The 17,646-nt window shown below is 38.9% G+C and overlaps 1 protein-coding gene across 11 annotated transcripts in view; it reads left to right on the top strand.

Annotated features, from left to right (window-relative positions):
• The window catches only part of DLG2 (discs large MAGUK scaffold protein 2), a gene marked incomplete at its 5' end in the record, with an annotated part of 1,947,716 nt that overhangs the window by 1,478,866 nt on the left and 451,204 nt on the right, over positions 1-17,646 (top strand). For all 11 annotated transcript variants that reach the window (XM_081100118.1, XM_081100117.1, XM_081100121.1 and 8 more), the window contains 2 exons: positions 5,872-6,016; positions 8,218-8,356. In XM_081100118.1, the coding sequence (XP_080956244.1) occupies positions 5,872-6,016; positions 8,218-8,356 (284 nt within the window). The remainder of the gene's footprint in view (positions 1-5,871; positions 6,017-8,217; positions 8,357-17,646) is intronic.

The raw sequence follows: 17,646 nt of genomic DNA, 5'->3' as shown, positions 1-17,646 counted from the left end.
AAATATGGCAAATTATTTTTTAAAAATATATTTCACTGATTTTTTACAGAGAGGAAGGGAGAGAGAGAGTTAGAAACATCGATGAGAGAGAAACATCCATCAGCCGCCTCCCGCACATCTCCCACTGGGGATGTGCCTGCAACCCAGGCACATGCCCCCGACCAGAATCGAACCCGGGACCCTTCAGTCCGCACGCCGACGCTCTATCCACTGAGCCAAACTGGCTTCGGCAAGGGGAATTATTTTTAATAAATGTTGGTTAATTCACTGGGCATGAAAAATCACCTTCCTTCTTTCCCATTCCAATTTCCATCACCCATGAGATCTTGCTGTGTGTGTTTCATCATGACGCCACTGCACTTAGTTTATGTTCTTTCTTATTTAAACTTCTATTCTTGCTCATTTAAAAAATAGAGTTAATTTCATTTTGCAATAACTAATACATGCTCATTGCTAAAAAGAAAAATAAGAAAATATTTATTATTCAAAGTTAACCATTATTAGAGTTTCATATTTATTCAGTTATTTTTAAAGCCAATTTTTCCATAAGAATTAATTTCAATATCCTGCCTAGATTTTAATCTTTAGTTTATGCATATTTATTTTTATATCATTGACATTAGTTCATTAGGTTGGTCTTTTAAATTTATCATATGATCTAGTGATCAACGACTTTGTCTCCTTTTTAAAAAGTTAACTTTGGAGTTTATAATATTTTTAGTGTTCCTAGAGTCGCACATTTCCTCATAGTTCTGGGTAACTTTTACGTCCTCGATCACCTCCCAGTTTGTCCCACCACCTTGGTATTCCTGAACGAATATGGGAAGGTCAGGATCTCGCCATCAGTACTTGTGTCATTCCTCCTTATTCCCACCCTCTCATGTCCCCACACTTCCTGTCTTTGTACCATCACGTATACAGGGACAGGGTGTCCCCCCAAAAGTATATACACTTTAACAACTGATAACTCTATTGATGTTTCTTTCTTTTCTGATTTTACCCATTGGAATTAATAATTATTCAAAATGTATATACATTTTGTGGGGACACCTGTATGTGTGCTTACACTTAGCACCACACTTGCCAAGTCTGACAAGTCTCCTGGCACCTCCTCCTGCAGCTGGTTTGCCCTCTTTTATCTGCATCATCCTCAGATTCCCAGGTCTATCTGAGAGGATGAGTCATCTCACCTCCAACCTCTCTTTCTTGGCCTCAGTCCAGGGTCCTATTGCCTATGTCCTAACGGACATACTGCACATATGTGTTCCCCCCCCCCACCGTGTAGGACACACTCTATGGAAATACTTCATTCAGATGCACCTGATTTTTTTTATAAAACCAGGCCAGTTGCTCAGTATTCACCATTGTAGGCACATACTCTCTGCAAAAGAAAAGAAAAAAGACAATGAAGAACAATGACAAGAGCAACTAGCCAATCAGTATAATATCCCTTCTCGCTTTGTACAATCAGCTCCAGCTGTAGGCCCTTTATCTTGAGGGTTCATAGAATGCACACACGTAATTAACCCAAATAAACCCACATTTGTAAAAAACATTTTGAAGACTTCAGCACAAAAGAGCAATTTTTGATCCAGATCCTGTACTATTCTGATTTAAACACACACACACACACACACACACACACACACAGAAGCCTCATCAACAGTACCACAATTAAACTCATCAGTTCACAGATGTTTACAGGAAAATGCTCAGCACAAAATTTCACCAAGAATTTCTGTTTCCTGGGAAAAGGGATGGATGATGACAATAGTAATGCTAATAAGAGCTACCATTAATAAGTACTTCAGTGCACCTGTCACTGTACATAGGTCAGTGCGTTTAAATCCAGTGATTCTTATCATACCTATTTGCACATGTCAGAACTGAGGCCAAGAAGGTGAGATAAGCTTCCCAAGGTCACACAGCTAGAAAGTGCCAGGACAGGGATTCACATCCAGGTCTGTATGACACAAAAGCATGTGCTCTTAGTGACTGCGTCCTGTTGACAATATCACACCACTCATTCCATGTCTAAAATCTGTGTAAATTTTCCACTATTTCCTTGTCACAAATAAAAAAAGACTGACCTACCACCATTATAAATGACTCCCCCAATATCCTCTCTTTCCCTACTCCTCACCCCCACCCAGTCCTCATCTGCTTTCTGGTCCAAAGATGTTCCTTGTCTAAGAGTCTGTCAACAAAATCATTTTCAGAAAACATGCTTGAAGGTACCATTTTCAAGACTGTTTCACTGCCCACCTTAAAAATGGCAAAAATGCCATTTAATAAGCACTAGCCACATCTCTTTTTCGCGGGTAATCTAATGAGCTGTGTGCTTTCTCTACCCTGGGGAGAGAGACAATGAGTCCTTGTCGAAAACAGAACTCCTGTGCCCGTATGATCTAATCCAGGTGGTTTTTGGCCTTTGAGTCTTTATTCCTTGACTTGTCATCCCCTCTGTGTTATGCCAACAAATTCCTCTTCCATTTTGTTTTATCAATATACAGGGTCCCCCCCTCCCCCCAAAAAATATATACACACTTTAATAGTTGAGAGCTCAATTTTGAAAATGAAATGTATTTTAATAAACAGGGCCTTTATAATTATTCCAAGTGTGTGTATACATTTTTGGGGACACACACCCCATCGGTGATGCTGGACCCCTTGGTCACAATATTCACAGCCACCTTAAGTAATAATTTCTTGAGATAAAACATCTACTTCAATACACATTTTAAATTACTATATCATGAGCATCATTTGTAAATAGTCATTATTTAGGTACAAGTGATACTGCCCTAAAACAAGTGATCAAATATATAAGAAGGTCTCGAAGAGACAGATATACTAGCTGTTATCCATTTTATTTATTTATCTTTTAACTATGTCAGTGTATTTGGATGATGCAATATAGTCACCACCATATTGAGCAAGAAGTATAATGATTACTCAGGCTTATATAACACTTTGGAATTTATGTTACTTCTATATGTAAACTTGGAAGGAGACTCTGTTCTCTTCAAGGGAGAAAGAATAGATGATGTAAGCCCTGGGTTTCAATGAACCAGCACTCAAGGGCAGTCTCATTTTCATTTTTCAGGACTGTAATCCAACTGATGGCTTTGCCCTTTGGAGGCTGTGTGGCCTCTTTGTTGCAAGCTAGCCTCTTTAAACATCGGTTTTTCTCATCTGTAAAATGGCCCTGATTATTCATGCTTTCCTCACGGAGCTATAACCAGGATCAGTTATATGATTTATGTCAGAACTTATACATAGTACACTGAAAACATGTGACATGCAGATTTCAAATAAATGTTAGCTATTGTTATTATTACTGTTATTTTTTTTCTCTATTACATAAGGGCTGCCATGATCAACTGTGTTCCCATACCTGCAGTCCCTCTACGTTCTCACTTTTCTGCACGGATACATTCTATCCATTCATTCCATAAACAACTGTGTCCTTAGAATGTATTAGAAAGTGAGTTACAGGGGAGCTGAGACCTTGTCTATCTAGAAGAAGAAATATACCGTAGATCAAGCATGTCAAACTCGTGACTCGTGGGCCGCATGACTTGTTTATTTGGCCCATGTTAGCCTTTGAGTTTGACATGCTTGCTGTAGATGAATAAAGTGTGCTCTCTGGTGCCAAACTGACTGGCTTTTAATTCTGCCTCTACCACTTATTATATCAATGACTTTGGGCAGATTCTTAACCTCTTGGAGACATGCTTTTCTTATCTATATAATGAAGGTAGTTATAATAGCTACCTCATAGGTTGTTGTGAGGTTTGATTGTTTCAATATATGTAAAATAATTTAGAATAGTGCCTCATGTGTAATACAGGCCATAGAAGTGTCTACTGTGATTGTCATTCTTATTGTTTATTGCTATAACTCTAATACATAAGACAGTGACTGACACATAATGGGTATTCAGTAAACATTTGATCAATGAATGAACAAGTGCTAGACATTCAATGTACAGAAGAATTTAAGAGAATGTTTCTTATCTAGGAAAAATCTACAGGAACATATGGTGAGGCTTACAGCTTACCAGAGAGTTCACAGTCAGAATTCATATTCATCAGTCAGGTTCATTGCCCTCTGGTTCCAGGGTCCCTAACTTGGGCTACACCACCAAGGATGAACTGGTCTTTGGAATTTATATAACAACATGAGGCCAAAAGAAAAAGGCAATGCTGAAAGGTGTTTGTAACTAACTTGCTATTTAGATAGTACAGAGTATATGCAAGGATCCAAGCTTGGCACATTTATTTTAATTCTACATTATTTCAGAATCATCTATAATAATAAAAACATAATATTCTAATTAGACCAAAGGTCAGGGGTCCTCAAACTATGGCCCGCAGGCCACATGCAAATACAAATATTGTATTTGTTCCCGTTTTGTTTTTTTTATTTCAAAATAAGATATGTGCAGTGTGCATAGGAATTTGTTCATAGGTTTTTTTTTAAACTATAGTCCGGCCCTCCAATGGTCTGAGGGACAGTGAACTGGCCCCTGTTTAAAAAGTTTGAGGACCCCTGCCAAAGGTCCTTCTAGATGACCTTCCAGACGACCTCTGGATGAAGCCGGGACTGTGAGGGAAGCCCGGGTCCTGGGTCCTGGGTACCAAAGGAAAGCTGGTGCCAGCAGCCAGGGGAAGGAAGGCCTACTCTAGCACGAATTTCGTGCATTGGGCCTCTAGTATCATAATAAAAGAATAGCCAAATAAGGATAACCTAGGTACTTAAAATACTTCCTGAATATTTTAAAACCATTGAAGAGAGGTACTGCAGAGAACCACTGCAATGCCACTGCCATGGAGTGATAACTGCACTTGTAACCCAGGCTGTTCTGTCCAATAAACAAAGAGGGGTTGCTGTTCAAGCCACTGGCAATAGGGTACCCTTGAACTCACTCACCTGCAAAGCCCTAGGCCCCCAACATGAGCACTTTCCTTAGAAGACAGACTCATGTTAAATGGGACATTTTTATGGGAACAATTTTTAAAGTAAGAAAAGCCAAGTTTGGTGAAGTTGAGGAAAATAGGGGCTTTCCAATAGTTGGTGTAAGAGTAAACTGGTCCATGTTCCCAGAGAGCACTTTGGGAATAGGTATGAGAAGCCTTGTCATATGTATTCATGCAGTTTGGTCCAGCAATTCTACTTGTATGATCTATCCTGAAGAAATCAGCAAAGTTGTACACAAATATAGAAAAGGTTTACTGCAACATCACTTCTACCACAAAAAAATTAGAAGCAAACTAAAGGTGCTTCAGTAAGAGATTAGCGAAATCATTATGTTTTAGCCGTGCAAGACAGTGCTCTGTAGAAAACAAAACTCATGTTACTGAAGTACATTTGAAATATGGACAAGTGCTCACTGTAGATTTAAAAAGCAGATTCCAAAACAATGTGTATAATGCAGTCAGAATTGTCTATAGAAATACAGTATATCGAAATAGGGAGATTACGGATAATTTTTTTCTTTTTTTTTTTTTTTAGTTCAATGAATATGTATTACTTTTGTAGTCACAAAAATTATAGCATAATAAGAAAGACATTTGACCACTGCTTTCACTTTTCCACAAAGAGTATTCTGCTTGCTGTTATAATGTATTGCTTCATCACAGAAAAAGGCAGAAGCAACCTTGTTTTTTAGCATCAATAGCTGTGTCTTACCTGCTTTGGCTGATACCATTAACCTATCTGTTCTGCCAAAGTATGAAATAGATACTGGACTGTAATCATTGCAATTTATTCTTGAAATGAGGTCAAAATTCTATGTATCTTCTTGCCTGAGTATTTCCCTTCACCTGCAGAGTTTTGACTCTAACATTGAATTTTTTCACCTCTCAGGTAAACAACTACAGTTTAGAAGAAGTAACACATGAAGAGGCAGTAGCAATATTGAAGAACACGTCAGATGTAGTTTATCTAAAAGTTGGCAAGCCCACCACCATTTATATGACTGATCCTTATGGTCCACCTGATATTACTCACTGTAAGTACCACCCTCTGTGTCATCTTCAAATAGCATGCCAGGTTTGTGAAATTGGAATTCTGCAAAACTTGGCAAAGTCCTATGCTTGCACCTTCCCATTTGTTAAGCCTGTGGAAATACTTCAGAGGGATTCTGTGCTATACTCCCTGGTTGCCTAGCGTTTTGAAGGTGAGACACCCTGATGATTTGGCAAGTCTGCCACTGTGGAAAGGCTTAATAATGTATGTTGTAGACAGTGTGGTTACAATAACATAGGAGCAACACATTTTTAAGGGCTATTTCTTAAGTCCCTAATGCATAATGGCTCTCAGGCCATAATATTTTCTCTTCCTAGTTCAAATCTATATAATAGCAGAGTAGAAAAGACAGGCTGGCAAAATAGACCCAGGAAAATACTATGCTTCTTCTTGGTAGGGGCGGAGGGGTGGGGGGACTTATATTTGGTGAAATTATGTTCTGTAATCACCATCATCATAGCTCTTAACTTTACCTGATTTTGTTATATTGGTAGAGAAGCCAGACAAACTTGTTAGTCACTTAGGCAGTAAAGGTGGGTTGAAGGTAGGGATTTCTAGGGCAACAACTATGAGATGCTGTGCTGGGCTGTCTTTTCTAGAACTCTTCTTAATAGGTCAACAAGAACTTTACCTAAAGTTCTGTCTTAATGGACCTAATTGTGAAGCAATTCATCTTTTTATTGAGTTTAAGGGACAGTTTTGTTGACATCAGTAAGTTTTCTCAGATTTTGAGGACCCACTTGTAAAGTTAGGAACCCAGAATGTCTTCAGGACCTGCCATTAATTAGTACTATGGTCTTAAGCAAATCGGTTAACCTCTCTTAGATTTAGATCTTTCTCTTGAGAGAAATTTACAGGTTGAATAATTTTGTTACCTGCCCATTACATTAGCTATTGCTTCTAAAATGACTTGCCCCAAGATATGTCTTTTTTTTCAAGCAGGTAGTAATCTGAGATCAGCCTTACCTTAGGATATGAAAGAGATTGAACTTCAAAGTGTTTCAAACTGGATGAACTTAGAAAAATCAGCCTTGATACTCTGTGAGCCACTTCATGAGGGCTTATAAGGACAATGCAAAAGAGAGAAAAGAGAGAAAGCAAAACTTGCTATTCAAATAAGAAATATGTATTGAGTAACTTTAATATGTACAAAACACCTTGTGAGGTAATAGGTGATTTACAAAGGAGATACCACCATGGCTTTCATTGGAAGGAACACTAATTCAGATATATAAATAGCAGCAACATATGGCAAAATAAAAGGATGCATAGGCCAGGAAAGAGGTAAAAAATATATATCCTTTGGGCATTTAAAGGGAGGAATATTACCTTTATTTAGATGATTTAAAAATATGCAGAAGGTGGCATTTGAAAATTATCGAGAATGGATGAGATTTTAATATCAGAGATGGGATAAGAGGCAGAAATTGTTGCAGTGAATCGAGGGGAACAGATGTTGTGAAGGACAGGCAGGCTTTGTTTGAAGGCCATAGGACATGTGGAAGGAAGATTGGAAATGGACCAATCTTGTAAGAACAGTGAAAGGGAGAGGAAATATTCAATACTCTCCTGGCAATTAAGAGCATTTAAGCTAGAGAACAGCATGATCAGAGCTGGAATTCTCAATGTGTAAAATGGAAAGAGGAGGACAGGAGACCCAGTAAGGAGGGGCTTTCAGTCTCCCCGAAAGGAGATGAATTAGGGTGGGTGAATAGAAAAGAAGGCCAGAGTTCTTAGTCTTCCTGAGCTGTGAGTACAGCAGATTATTGATTAAAATATCTACAAGAACTTGTTCTGAGGAACCTTCTGCTTTTGATGATTGGATAGTAATTATGTGAAAAGAATGTGAACTCTGTCCTTAGAAAGCTAACATTTTTATTTCAGCAGAAAACTTAATCATCATTCTGAAAATATGTGTGCTCAATCTCTCCTCCAATTCTTCGCTTGGCCTAATTATGCTAACAGGGCTTATAGTATAACTGCTATTATATCATTCCAATCCTAAAGGTCACTTTGTGCTCATACATATTAAATGCCAACAAACAGCACCCGCCCCCTCCTGGAGGACAAGAAAATCCTTGGCATGTAGCGAAGCCTTTCTGTTTTTAACAAAACCATGGCATGAGACATCAAATCACCCACATAACAGGGTTTTTTCTTTTCTTTTCTTTTTTCACCTCGTAGCTTATTCTCCACCAATGGAAAACCATCTACTTTCTGGCAACAATGGCACTTTAGAATATAAAACCTCCCTGCCGCCCATCTCTCCGGGAAGGTACTCACCAATTCCAAAGCACATGCTTGTTGAGGACGATTACACCAGGTCAGATATGCTTGTTGGTTGATTGGGTTTGTGGTCATTACCAGGAAGAAACTGCATTTACCTAATGTGTCAGCTGTTGCTTTGGGGCTAACGGAAATGTCTTAGCGCCATTCAAACTTATGATAGTCTTGCTTCCGGTGGAAATCTGCAAATACGTGTCACCATGTGTCATTGATCCCTGTTAGGAAGCAAAATCGCAAATTCTTTGTGGAGAAATAGTAATATATACTTATCCATCACTTTGCAATTTTTAAGACTTTTAATATAGGATCCTACTGGAGCTTGATAGCCATACTGTAAGAAAGGTATTATTACTTCAGGAGGGAGGATGGTGCTGAGAGTTCAACATACCAATATTGCATGTCTGATGAACGGAAGAGTCAGAACTGAAACTCCTATCTTTTGACTCTAAACTCCGCCTCTTGCCACCTATGACCACCCACAAGTCAATGGAATTGGGAAGTCAATTAATCCTCTTTCTAATGTGATAACTACAGGTGGAAAGGAAAGGAGTGAAATTAATCACAAGTGGTTTAAATCTAATATATCCTTTTAATCCCCATGGGGAACAGGATGGGATTTTAGAACAGGGCACAGAATCACGTGGCTAACCCCACGAAGTAAAATCATGGTTAGCCAGCTTACCTCTGAAGAAGTCAAGTCTGACAGTTCACAGAGAAGACCAATCTTTAATCATTACTACTAGAGATTCAATAAATATGGGTTAATTAATAAATGAATGGGTAGATAAAGATTTTTTTTAAAGTGTACATTTTTTCTTCTATATCTTTAAATATTTTTGGTCCAAAGTAATCTATGCTCATTGCATTTAGTGAAACAATACAAAGGTATTCAAGAAGCAAAACGCTCTCCACAAATTTTCTCAGGCCAACCAGTCTGGAGGTTCCCACTGTGACATCCTGGCATGAACCATTCACACCTTCTCCGCATTTATATTCATCCGTAAAATGCAGACTCAGATATGGGAGGGGCTCAACACTGCTTTTACAAAAGAAGTTCATATTTAACACATTGTTCTGCAACGTGCTTTTCTCGGTGAACAATACTTTTCCCCAAAATGAGATTACATATAGATATGTACATATTTTTCTGAAAGTGTTTGTGTAAAAACACTAGAGATGAACTCTTTTAATTTTATATTCTGACTATTTAATGAAGGCATTTGTCAGTCTTTCAAAATGGTCTCACTGGTACCCAGGCATGCTTTGCTATTTCTTTTCAAATGATTAAGCACTTTCCATTTATCTTGCAATTTCAGGTTTGCTGAAGTAGCTTCTTAGACCTATAGCCACGGAATGGAATGTTGAGATGCTGCAAAAGTGCATCTGTGGTGTAAATCAAATATAACTTATCCCCATGCTGAAATATCTGATCTCCATGTTCTTAATTGAAATGAGGGCTGGAGCAAAGTAATCCTCATGGCTCTCCAAAGAATTCTGTAAATTTAGGCATCTTTATTCACTAGAGTAATGATCTGTTTGCTCTCATCCTATCTCTAATATTTAATATGATTTTAATTCAAAAATATTTTATCTTACTAGGCCCCTTAGTGAATTAACATTATGAAACCCCCTTTATAATCCACACTCTTTGCTAGCTATTTTAGATATATTATCCATTTAATCCTCCCCAAAACACAGAAAGGAGGGCTTTCATCCCCATTTTAGAGATGTAGAAATTGAAGCTAAAAGGTGTTAAAGAATTTGCTTATGGTCACACAGCTTTTAAGTGGAAAACAACTGGATACCCTGCAAGCTTTATCATCCTGGCTAGAGAGCAACATTTTAATTTTCTCATTTAAAACTCTGCTCATTGTAGAAATATATGGCTAGAAAGGGATCCAAGAGTTTTGGTAAACTCCTAAAACAAATGTGTCAGGATTGAAGCTACTTCTACCACTGGCTAACTGTGTGATGCTGGGCAAATCATTCAACCCCCTCAAGCCTGTTTCTTCATCAGTATAATGGGAATAGTAATCACATCCCCTCAGCAGGTTGCTGTAATGATTAAGTGACACAGTGCATGCAAACAACTTATAACACTGCCTGACACAGTGAATATTAAATGAATGTTATCTATTTACTATAGCTATACTTATTATAATTTTTAATGGACCTAAAATGTCACATGTAATATTTTAAATTGTGCTCCAGGAGGAGAATCCATTTCTTTTTATAATGATACTAGAGGCCTGGTGCACGAAATTCATGCACTTGGGGGGGAGAGGGGGTCCCTCAGCCCAGCCTGTGCGCTCTCACAGTCTGGGAGCCCTCAAGGGATGTCCAACTGACAAATTAGGCCTGCTCCCAGTGGGAAGCGGGCCTAAGCCATCAGTCGGACATGGTTAGTGCTGCCACGGAGGTGGGAGCGGCTCTGGCCACCACCTCTGAGATCGCCAGCTGTGAGCCCAGCTTCTGGCTAAGCAGTGCTCCCCCTGTGGGAATGCACTGACCACCAGGGGGCAGCTCCTGCGTTGAGTGGGATCAGGCCAAAACCAGCTCTCCAACATCTCCCGAGGGGTCCTGGATTGCAAGAGGGTGCAGGCCGGGCTGAGGGACCCCACCAATGCACAGTCGTGGCTGGGGAGGGACACAGGAGGGCTCCAGGGCATGTCTGGCCCATCTCACTCAGTCCTGATTGGCCAGACCCAAGCAGCAAGCTAACCTACCAGTTGAGCGTCCACCCCATGGTGGTCAGTGCACGTCATACCAAATAGTTGAGTGATCTTAGCATATCATTAGCATATTACACTTTGATTGGTTGGACGAATGAGCAGACAACAAGACACTTAGCATATTAGGCTTTTATTATATAGGATACCCCAGTATCTTACTTCTTGCCCTGCCTCCTCACTTGTTCTCTGGCAAGACAACCTCATTTGTAACTCTGCAAAATCTTCTGAATGGCTGGTGCCTGGCAAACCTGGGAAGTAAGTTATATCAGCACACACACAACTCCAGTGCTCTCTCACTACTACCCCGTCCTCTCACAGGTGCTCTGCACTGCCGGCATTGCCACGGACCTCAGAAGTATTTGCTCAGAGGAAAATTCACTGCCTCATTCATAAACATTTATTGAGTACTTCCTACGAGGCAGAGAGCACTGCACTAGGAATGTAAATGTAAATAAGAAAAAAATATCTCTAAGAACTATCAAATTGGGACAAAAATATATTTAAACGAGTGAATCCCCCAAGGGCTGTTCCCTGATATTGCAGGCCTCTTCTATGAAGTTTCTAAAAAGCTTACCTATTAATTTTTTTTTAATCCAGATATTTTATATTTTGGTATCAAATGCCATTTCTTTTGTGATGGCTTATTAGATCCTTACTTAGAAAATTAAAAGTTGGTATTTCTACATTAGTCCTCACTTTTTAAACATAAAAGGTCTGTAAAATCCCAATGTGTGGGAACTCCTTAGAGCAGTGGTTCTCACCCTTCCTAATGCAGTGACCCCTTAATACAGTTCCTCATGTTGGGGTGACCCCCAATTTCATTGTTACAAATTGAACATAATTAAAGCATAGTGATTAATCACAAAAACAATATGTAATTATATATGTGTTTTCCGATGGTCTTAGGCGACCCCTGTGAAAGGGTCGTTCAACCCCCAAAGGGGTTGCGACCCACAGGTTGGGAACTGTTGCCTTAGAGAAACAAACAAAATTAGATCAGTTCTATGAAGTGTTCTTATGTGGTTCTAGCAGAGTTCCCTAGCACCACAGGAGGCACTTCATAAATAGGTATTAGGGAATTTGAGTTTTGCATGAATGCCACAAGAACAGCCTATGGCATCAGAGAAAGTGTTAAAGATGAGATAACTCTGGAGTTTGAGCTTGAAAAAATGTGTAGGCATTCATCAGAGAGTCAAGATATCAGGAAGGACATTCGGGTAGGGGATAGCAATGCGTACTCAAGGAAGAATGAGAAATAGAATCTAACAAAAACAACTATTACAGTTTGAAATGTAAGGCTCATAAAAAGAAATAGTACCTCTCTTTAAATTATCTTTCTGTCCCTATCCTTTCTCTCAACCTAGTTGTAAGATTAAAAATACATTAAGTGGTAAAAACAAAAACACTACACTATGCATTATTAACACTAAGTGCTGTAATGTATACTATTGCCCCTATATTATTTATATCACATTCTTATTCTTGATTTTTTACAGGAAACAAAAATGAATTTAAGTCATTACTTTATATGACACAGCAAAGAAATAGCACATACAGAATTTTAATTCAGGTCAGTCAGCCTGTCTTTAAAAGCTTCGTCTCCATATCCTGACCTCCTGTGTCATGCAATCTCTTTCCAATGAGAAATGTGGGATAAAGAGAATGAGTCTCATCTCAGGAGGCTAGGTTCTAACCTCAGTCCTACTGCTTGCCTAGATGACCCTGAACAAGTCATTTAATTTCTAAGAGTCTTGATTTTTCTCATCTATAGATTTAGATAAAGGATCTTCTAATTTCCTCATGGAATGGTGAGGTTTTCATGTGATAATATGCGTGAAAGTTGTCAACTTTAGAGGGCTATATAAAATTATTATTTAATAGTAAAATTATCAAGATATTATAATAGCTTATATTTAATACCTGCTTTATACTTTCCTAAAATAGTAAATAAAAGGAATGAATCTTTAATGATGGGACTCAGGCTGATGGAGAAAGATTTCTGTGAAAAAGGAATCTTCAATAACCTATAAAACCTTATCAAATTGGCAGCCTTTTATTTCATATGCTCATAATAACTTTCTCTGTTATAAGAAATATTTCTCTATTTTCTTCATTCTTCACTTTTGTTGAAAAATGTCATAAGAATTTTTAAAGGATTTTTATTACAATGACTTAGCTGGAATTCTTCAATAAATCTCTTTCTTACTGTTTAAGGAAATGTATACCTGAGTAAACTAGGAAATTTTGTTTTTATATTGATTTATGAAAGAGAGCATAAACAAAAAGTCCTTGGGTAAAATTCTCTTAGTAGAAAGCCAGTTGAGTTCCCTATAAATCAAAGTGATGTAATATTCTGCCCTTCGATGTTTGGGAAAGAAAGCTATTTCAATGATGCTGAGATGGCTTTATAGCACAGGGAATTATAGACTATCACAATTGGAAGGGCCACAAATGAATATAGAGTCTAATCTTCTTCCATTTGTTAGGTAAGGAACACAAGGCCCAGCACGATTCATTAGCTATCCTAAGCCCCATACTTGTAAAAGACAGAATCAGATTTAGAACCCATGTCTTCAGACACCCAAACTAGCACTCTTTCCATTCCTCTCAGATGATGTTCACTTATTTTTTCTTTTTGGTTGAAGTCAGAAGGTAACAATTACGCAAAGCTACAATTGCCCAGCCAAGTAGCTCAGTGGTTGAGTGTTGACCTATGAACCAGGGGGTCATGGTTTGATTCTGGGTCAGGGCACATGTCTTGGTTGCGGGCTCGATCCCCAGTAAGAGGCATGCAGGAGGCAGTTGATCGATGATTCTCTTTCATCATTGATGTTTTTATCTCTCTCTCCCTCTCTCTTCTTGTCTGAAATCAATAAAAAAAATATATATTTTAAAGCTGAAATCAATCAATGATCATCTATGAGCAGTACCTACAATTATGGATCCCACTTCTACTGAGCCAAGTCTTCTCTGGTCACCCAGAGGAGACACAGCTACACACCTCTCCTCATCAGGCTAAATATGCTCAAGATATACAAATAAATCATCGGCACTAAAATGACACCTAAAAATTTGGGGATGCAGAATAAAACTACTCTTCCTAGATATGGGGACAATTTCCCAAGTTATGAAAGTGATAAATGTCATTATGAAAGCCAGGGTTCTAAACCATAGCTGTGATTGATATATTATTTCCCAGTGACAGGAATCAAGTTGGCCTGACCCTAAACTCAGGATAGCCAGGTGCCTTTCTGATTTGTTCCATGTATTGTTCCCTCACCTAATTTGGTTGATGAATAAGCGAAAGCTAAATAAAATCTTGGGAAAGATTTCTTGTCCTCAGAAGCTTTCAATGACCACTCTAAATTGTGACTTCAATGTTGACCAGTTTGACTTCCCTATTTACTAAATAAATATGAACCCATCAGACTAGATTCTGTCTCCATTCTATCCTCCCCAAATGATAGAACACTAGCTTACTGGATATAGTATCTAAAATGCATTCCAGTTATTTTTCTTTCTTTCATTCATTTATTTGTTTAATCATTCCATCAATATTCAGTTTCTACCATGTGTCAAGCACAGTTATTAGTGACAAAGTTACAATGGTGAACAAACCAGATAAGATTCCTCTCCTTATGGAGTTTATAACCTAGTGTATTGAATAAGATCTGTACAGATAAGTGAGTTAACATAGTGGTAAGTGTTATAAAGAAAATAAAGGACTAATGTGATAGAGAGTGATTGGGGAAGAGAAATACATTAAGTAGGATAACCAGGGAATTCCTTTCTGAGGAGATGGCATGTGAACTGAGACATGAACAAAAGAAAAAAAAAAAAGTAGTGGTATAAAGTTCAGAGAAAGAACATTCCAGGGAGAGAAAATAGCAATAGCAAGGCCGCAGAGTCACTGAGGCAGGAATAGATTTAATGTGTTCCTGGAACATAAGGAAGTCCAGCTTGGCTGAGAAGAAATGAACTAATTAATGGGAGCATAGCAGAAAATTAGGTTAGAGAGGGAGTCAGGAGCTGGACGACACAGGACTTCGTAGGTAAAGACGAAAATGCATAGGTTTTATTTTTAGTGCATTCTGAATCCAATAAAGGATACTAACCAGGAGAATAAAATGATCTGATTTTACTTAACCTCTTGATTCCTGAATGGAGTAGAGGGACTGTTGAAGAAAGAGGGGAAATTTATGGCAAATGAGACTGGAGGAGGGACAGCAGTAGACTACTATTTGCACACCTTTCATCACCTACGGAATAATCTTTCAGGAACAGAATAAGTGTTTGCCATGGATACTGATTATTTTCCTTTGGTGTTTACCTTTGTGTATTAGAACTGGTTAGAGGCTAGACCAGTGGTTCTCAACATGTGGGTCGCGACCCCTTTGGCGGTCGAACAACCCTTTCACAGGGGTCGCCTAAGAACATCCTGCATATCAGATATTTATATTACGATTCATAACAGTGCTGGGGTCCTGCCCCAGCAGGTCCAGGGATCCCCAAAGGTGTGTATGGAGTCGGCGAAGAAGGAATGACACGGAGACAGCGTTCAGTTGATCAGCAGCCTAGCCAGGATCTCTAGCCAGGATCTCCAGCCAAGTTCTGGTCTGGATCTCCAGCAAAGTTCTGGTTAGGATCTCCAGCCAGGTTATGTGTCCATGTTCTCTTGCTAGGTTCTCCAGCCAGGTTCCCCAGGTTCCCCAGCCAGGTTCGGTCACCAGATTCTGTAGCCAGGTTCTTCAGCCAGGTTCTGGCTAGGTTCTCCAGCCAGGTTCAGTCACCAGGTTCTAGTCAGGTTCTCTTGCCATGTTCTATAGTCAGGTTCAGTCCAGGATCTTTTGCCATGTTCTCTCGCTAGGCTCTGTCTCTAGGTTCTGTGTAGGTTCCGTCTTCTAAGTTCTGTCTCTTGCTGTCTTGTTACATCTGTATTTATACCAGTTGATTCCAATCCTATCAATCTCTATTCCAAAGGTTAGGGTGTTTCTTATCTCCATTCCAGGGAGTAAAGATTATGTAGCTTAAGCATGATTGTTCGTAGTTAAGTGATGAATTAACCGCCTGGCACTTAGTTAAGAGGTTTTATTCCCTCCCTAACTTCAGGGGAAAATCCCTACCTGGGGAAACAACCTTTCTCAGAGACCTTGGTTAAAACACATAGTGCCAAGAAGGTGCGCAAACATATTAAGAACAGTTTGCCATATATGCCAAGTCCCTTGAAACAGCAAGCATGGACCGGCTCCCGGCATAACAGCAACATTACAGTTATTAAGTAGCAACGAAAATAATTTTATGGTTGGGTCATAACATGAGGAACTGTATTTAAAGGGCCAGAAGGTTGAGAACCACTGGGCTAGAGTGGTTTCTCAAATGTTTCTACCACGTGCCCTGAGGCCTCAGAAAACGTACCTGTTCTTCTTTGGATCCAGGGTAGAACATGAAGCTTTCTGTCAAAGCATGAAACACAAAATCTTGTATTTTCTCCTAGAAGCTTAAAAAATATCTTTGTTTGCTTTATTGTGAGAATATTTTAATTTAGCATGAACTTATTTTTATCCAAAATCTTCAAGTGAAGGCGACACACCAGGTAGGTTTTTTTTTCTGGGGATACTCAGTCACTGTCAGCTACCACAAATCCCAAGGTGTGTATGAGTGCCCAAATCTTAGAAGCACTGAGCTAAATGACCCGAACTTGCCAGTTATTAACTCTGTGTTAAAGAAACAGCCCCTTAATTATGGCTTAAGGTTTAGGTCTCCATTCGGACAAGCTCTTACAGGATTGGATAACACCTTCCATCAGCTTCAAGTCTGGGCATGTGCTAGACTCTCTTTTCTTAAACTTATATTTAATGAGTTAAGCCATTTCTGGATGAACTGGAAGTTTCTTATTCTGACGCAGGAAAGAAAGCTTTCTAACATGCATTTAACTATAGGAGAAAAGAGCTGGGTGTGCCCTGCACAGACCTCCAGCCCTGCTTTAGAGTTAGGATCAGTATAGCAGAGTGATTAGCACCCTGCTCAAGGGCCCACCTTGCCCCCTGCCCAGCTGCGTGACTTTGGTAAGTTATGTAACTGCCCTTTGCCTCCGTTTTCTCATTTATGCCAGTAAAAGGAGCAGAATAATACTTTTGACCTCTCAGGTTTATTGTAACAATAAACTGAGTTAATGCATGTGAAATGCTTGGAAAAAAGTCAAGCTCAATAAATGTTAGCTATTATTGATATTGTTTAAAGCAAGGCTTTAAGATGAACTACTCCGCAAATAAAGTCATTTTTTTGGTATACATCCTCCATGAAGTGAAAATGTAGCCAACAGCATTATACAGCACCCAAAAGCAATCTTCAGTACATACTAGCATACATTTTTTCAACTTAGTTATATCATAGGGCATATTAGAACATTTTATTACAGGAAGTCATTATAGCCTTAATGCTTTATTAAAGGTCTTTATTTTTATGGCTACAACAAATATCTAGTACCATGTACATTGACAATCCGATATAAGGTCCATTCTGGCCTCTGTGGCTAACTACAATCATCCTCTGGATAATTATTTTTTTATTATTGTGCCCTATTTTAGTCATAGTG

The sequence above is a fragment of the Myotis nattereri genome (assembly GCF_964212035.1).
Source record: "Myotis nattereri genome assembly, chromosome: 9".
NCBI lineage: Eukaryota > Metazoa > Chordata > Mammalia > Chiroptera > Vespertilionidae > Myotis > Myotis nattereri.
This window is presented reverse-complemented; position numbering and strand designations above follow the sequence as displayed.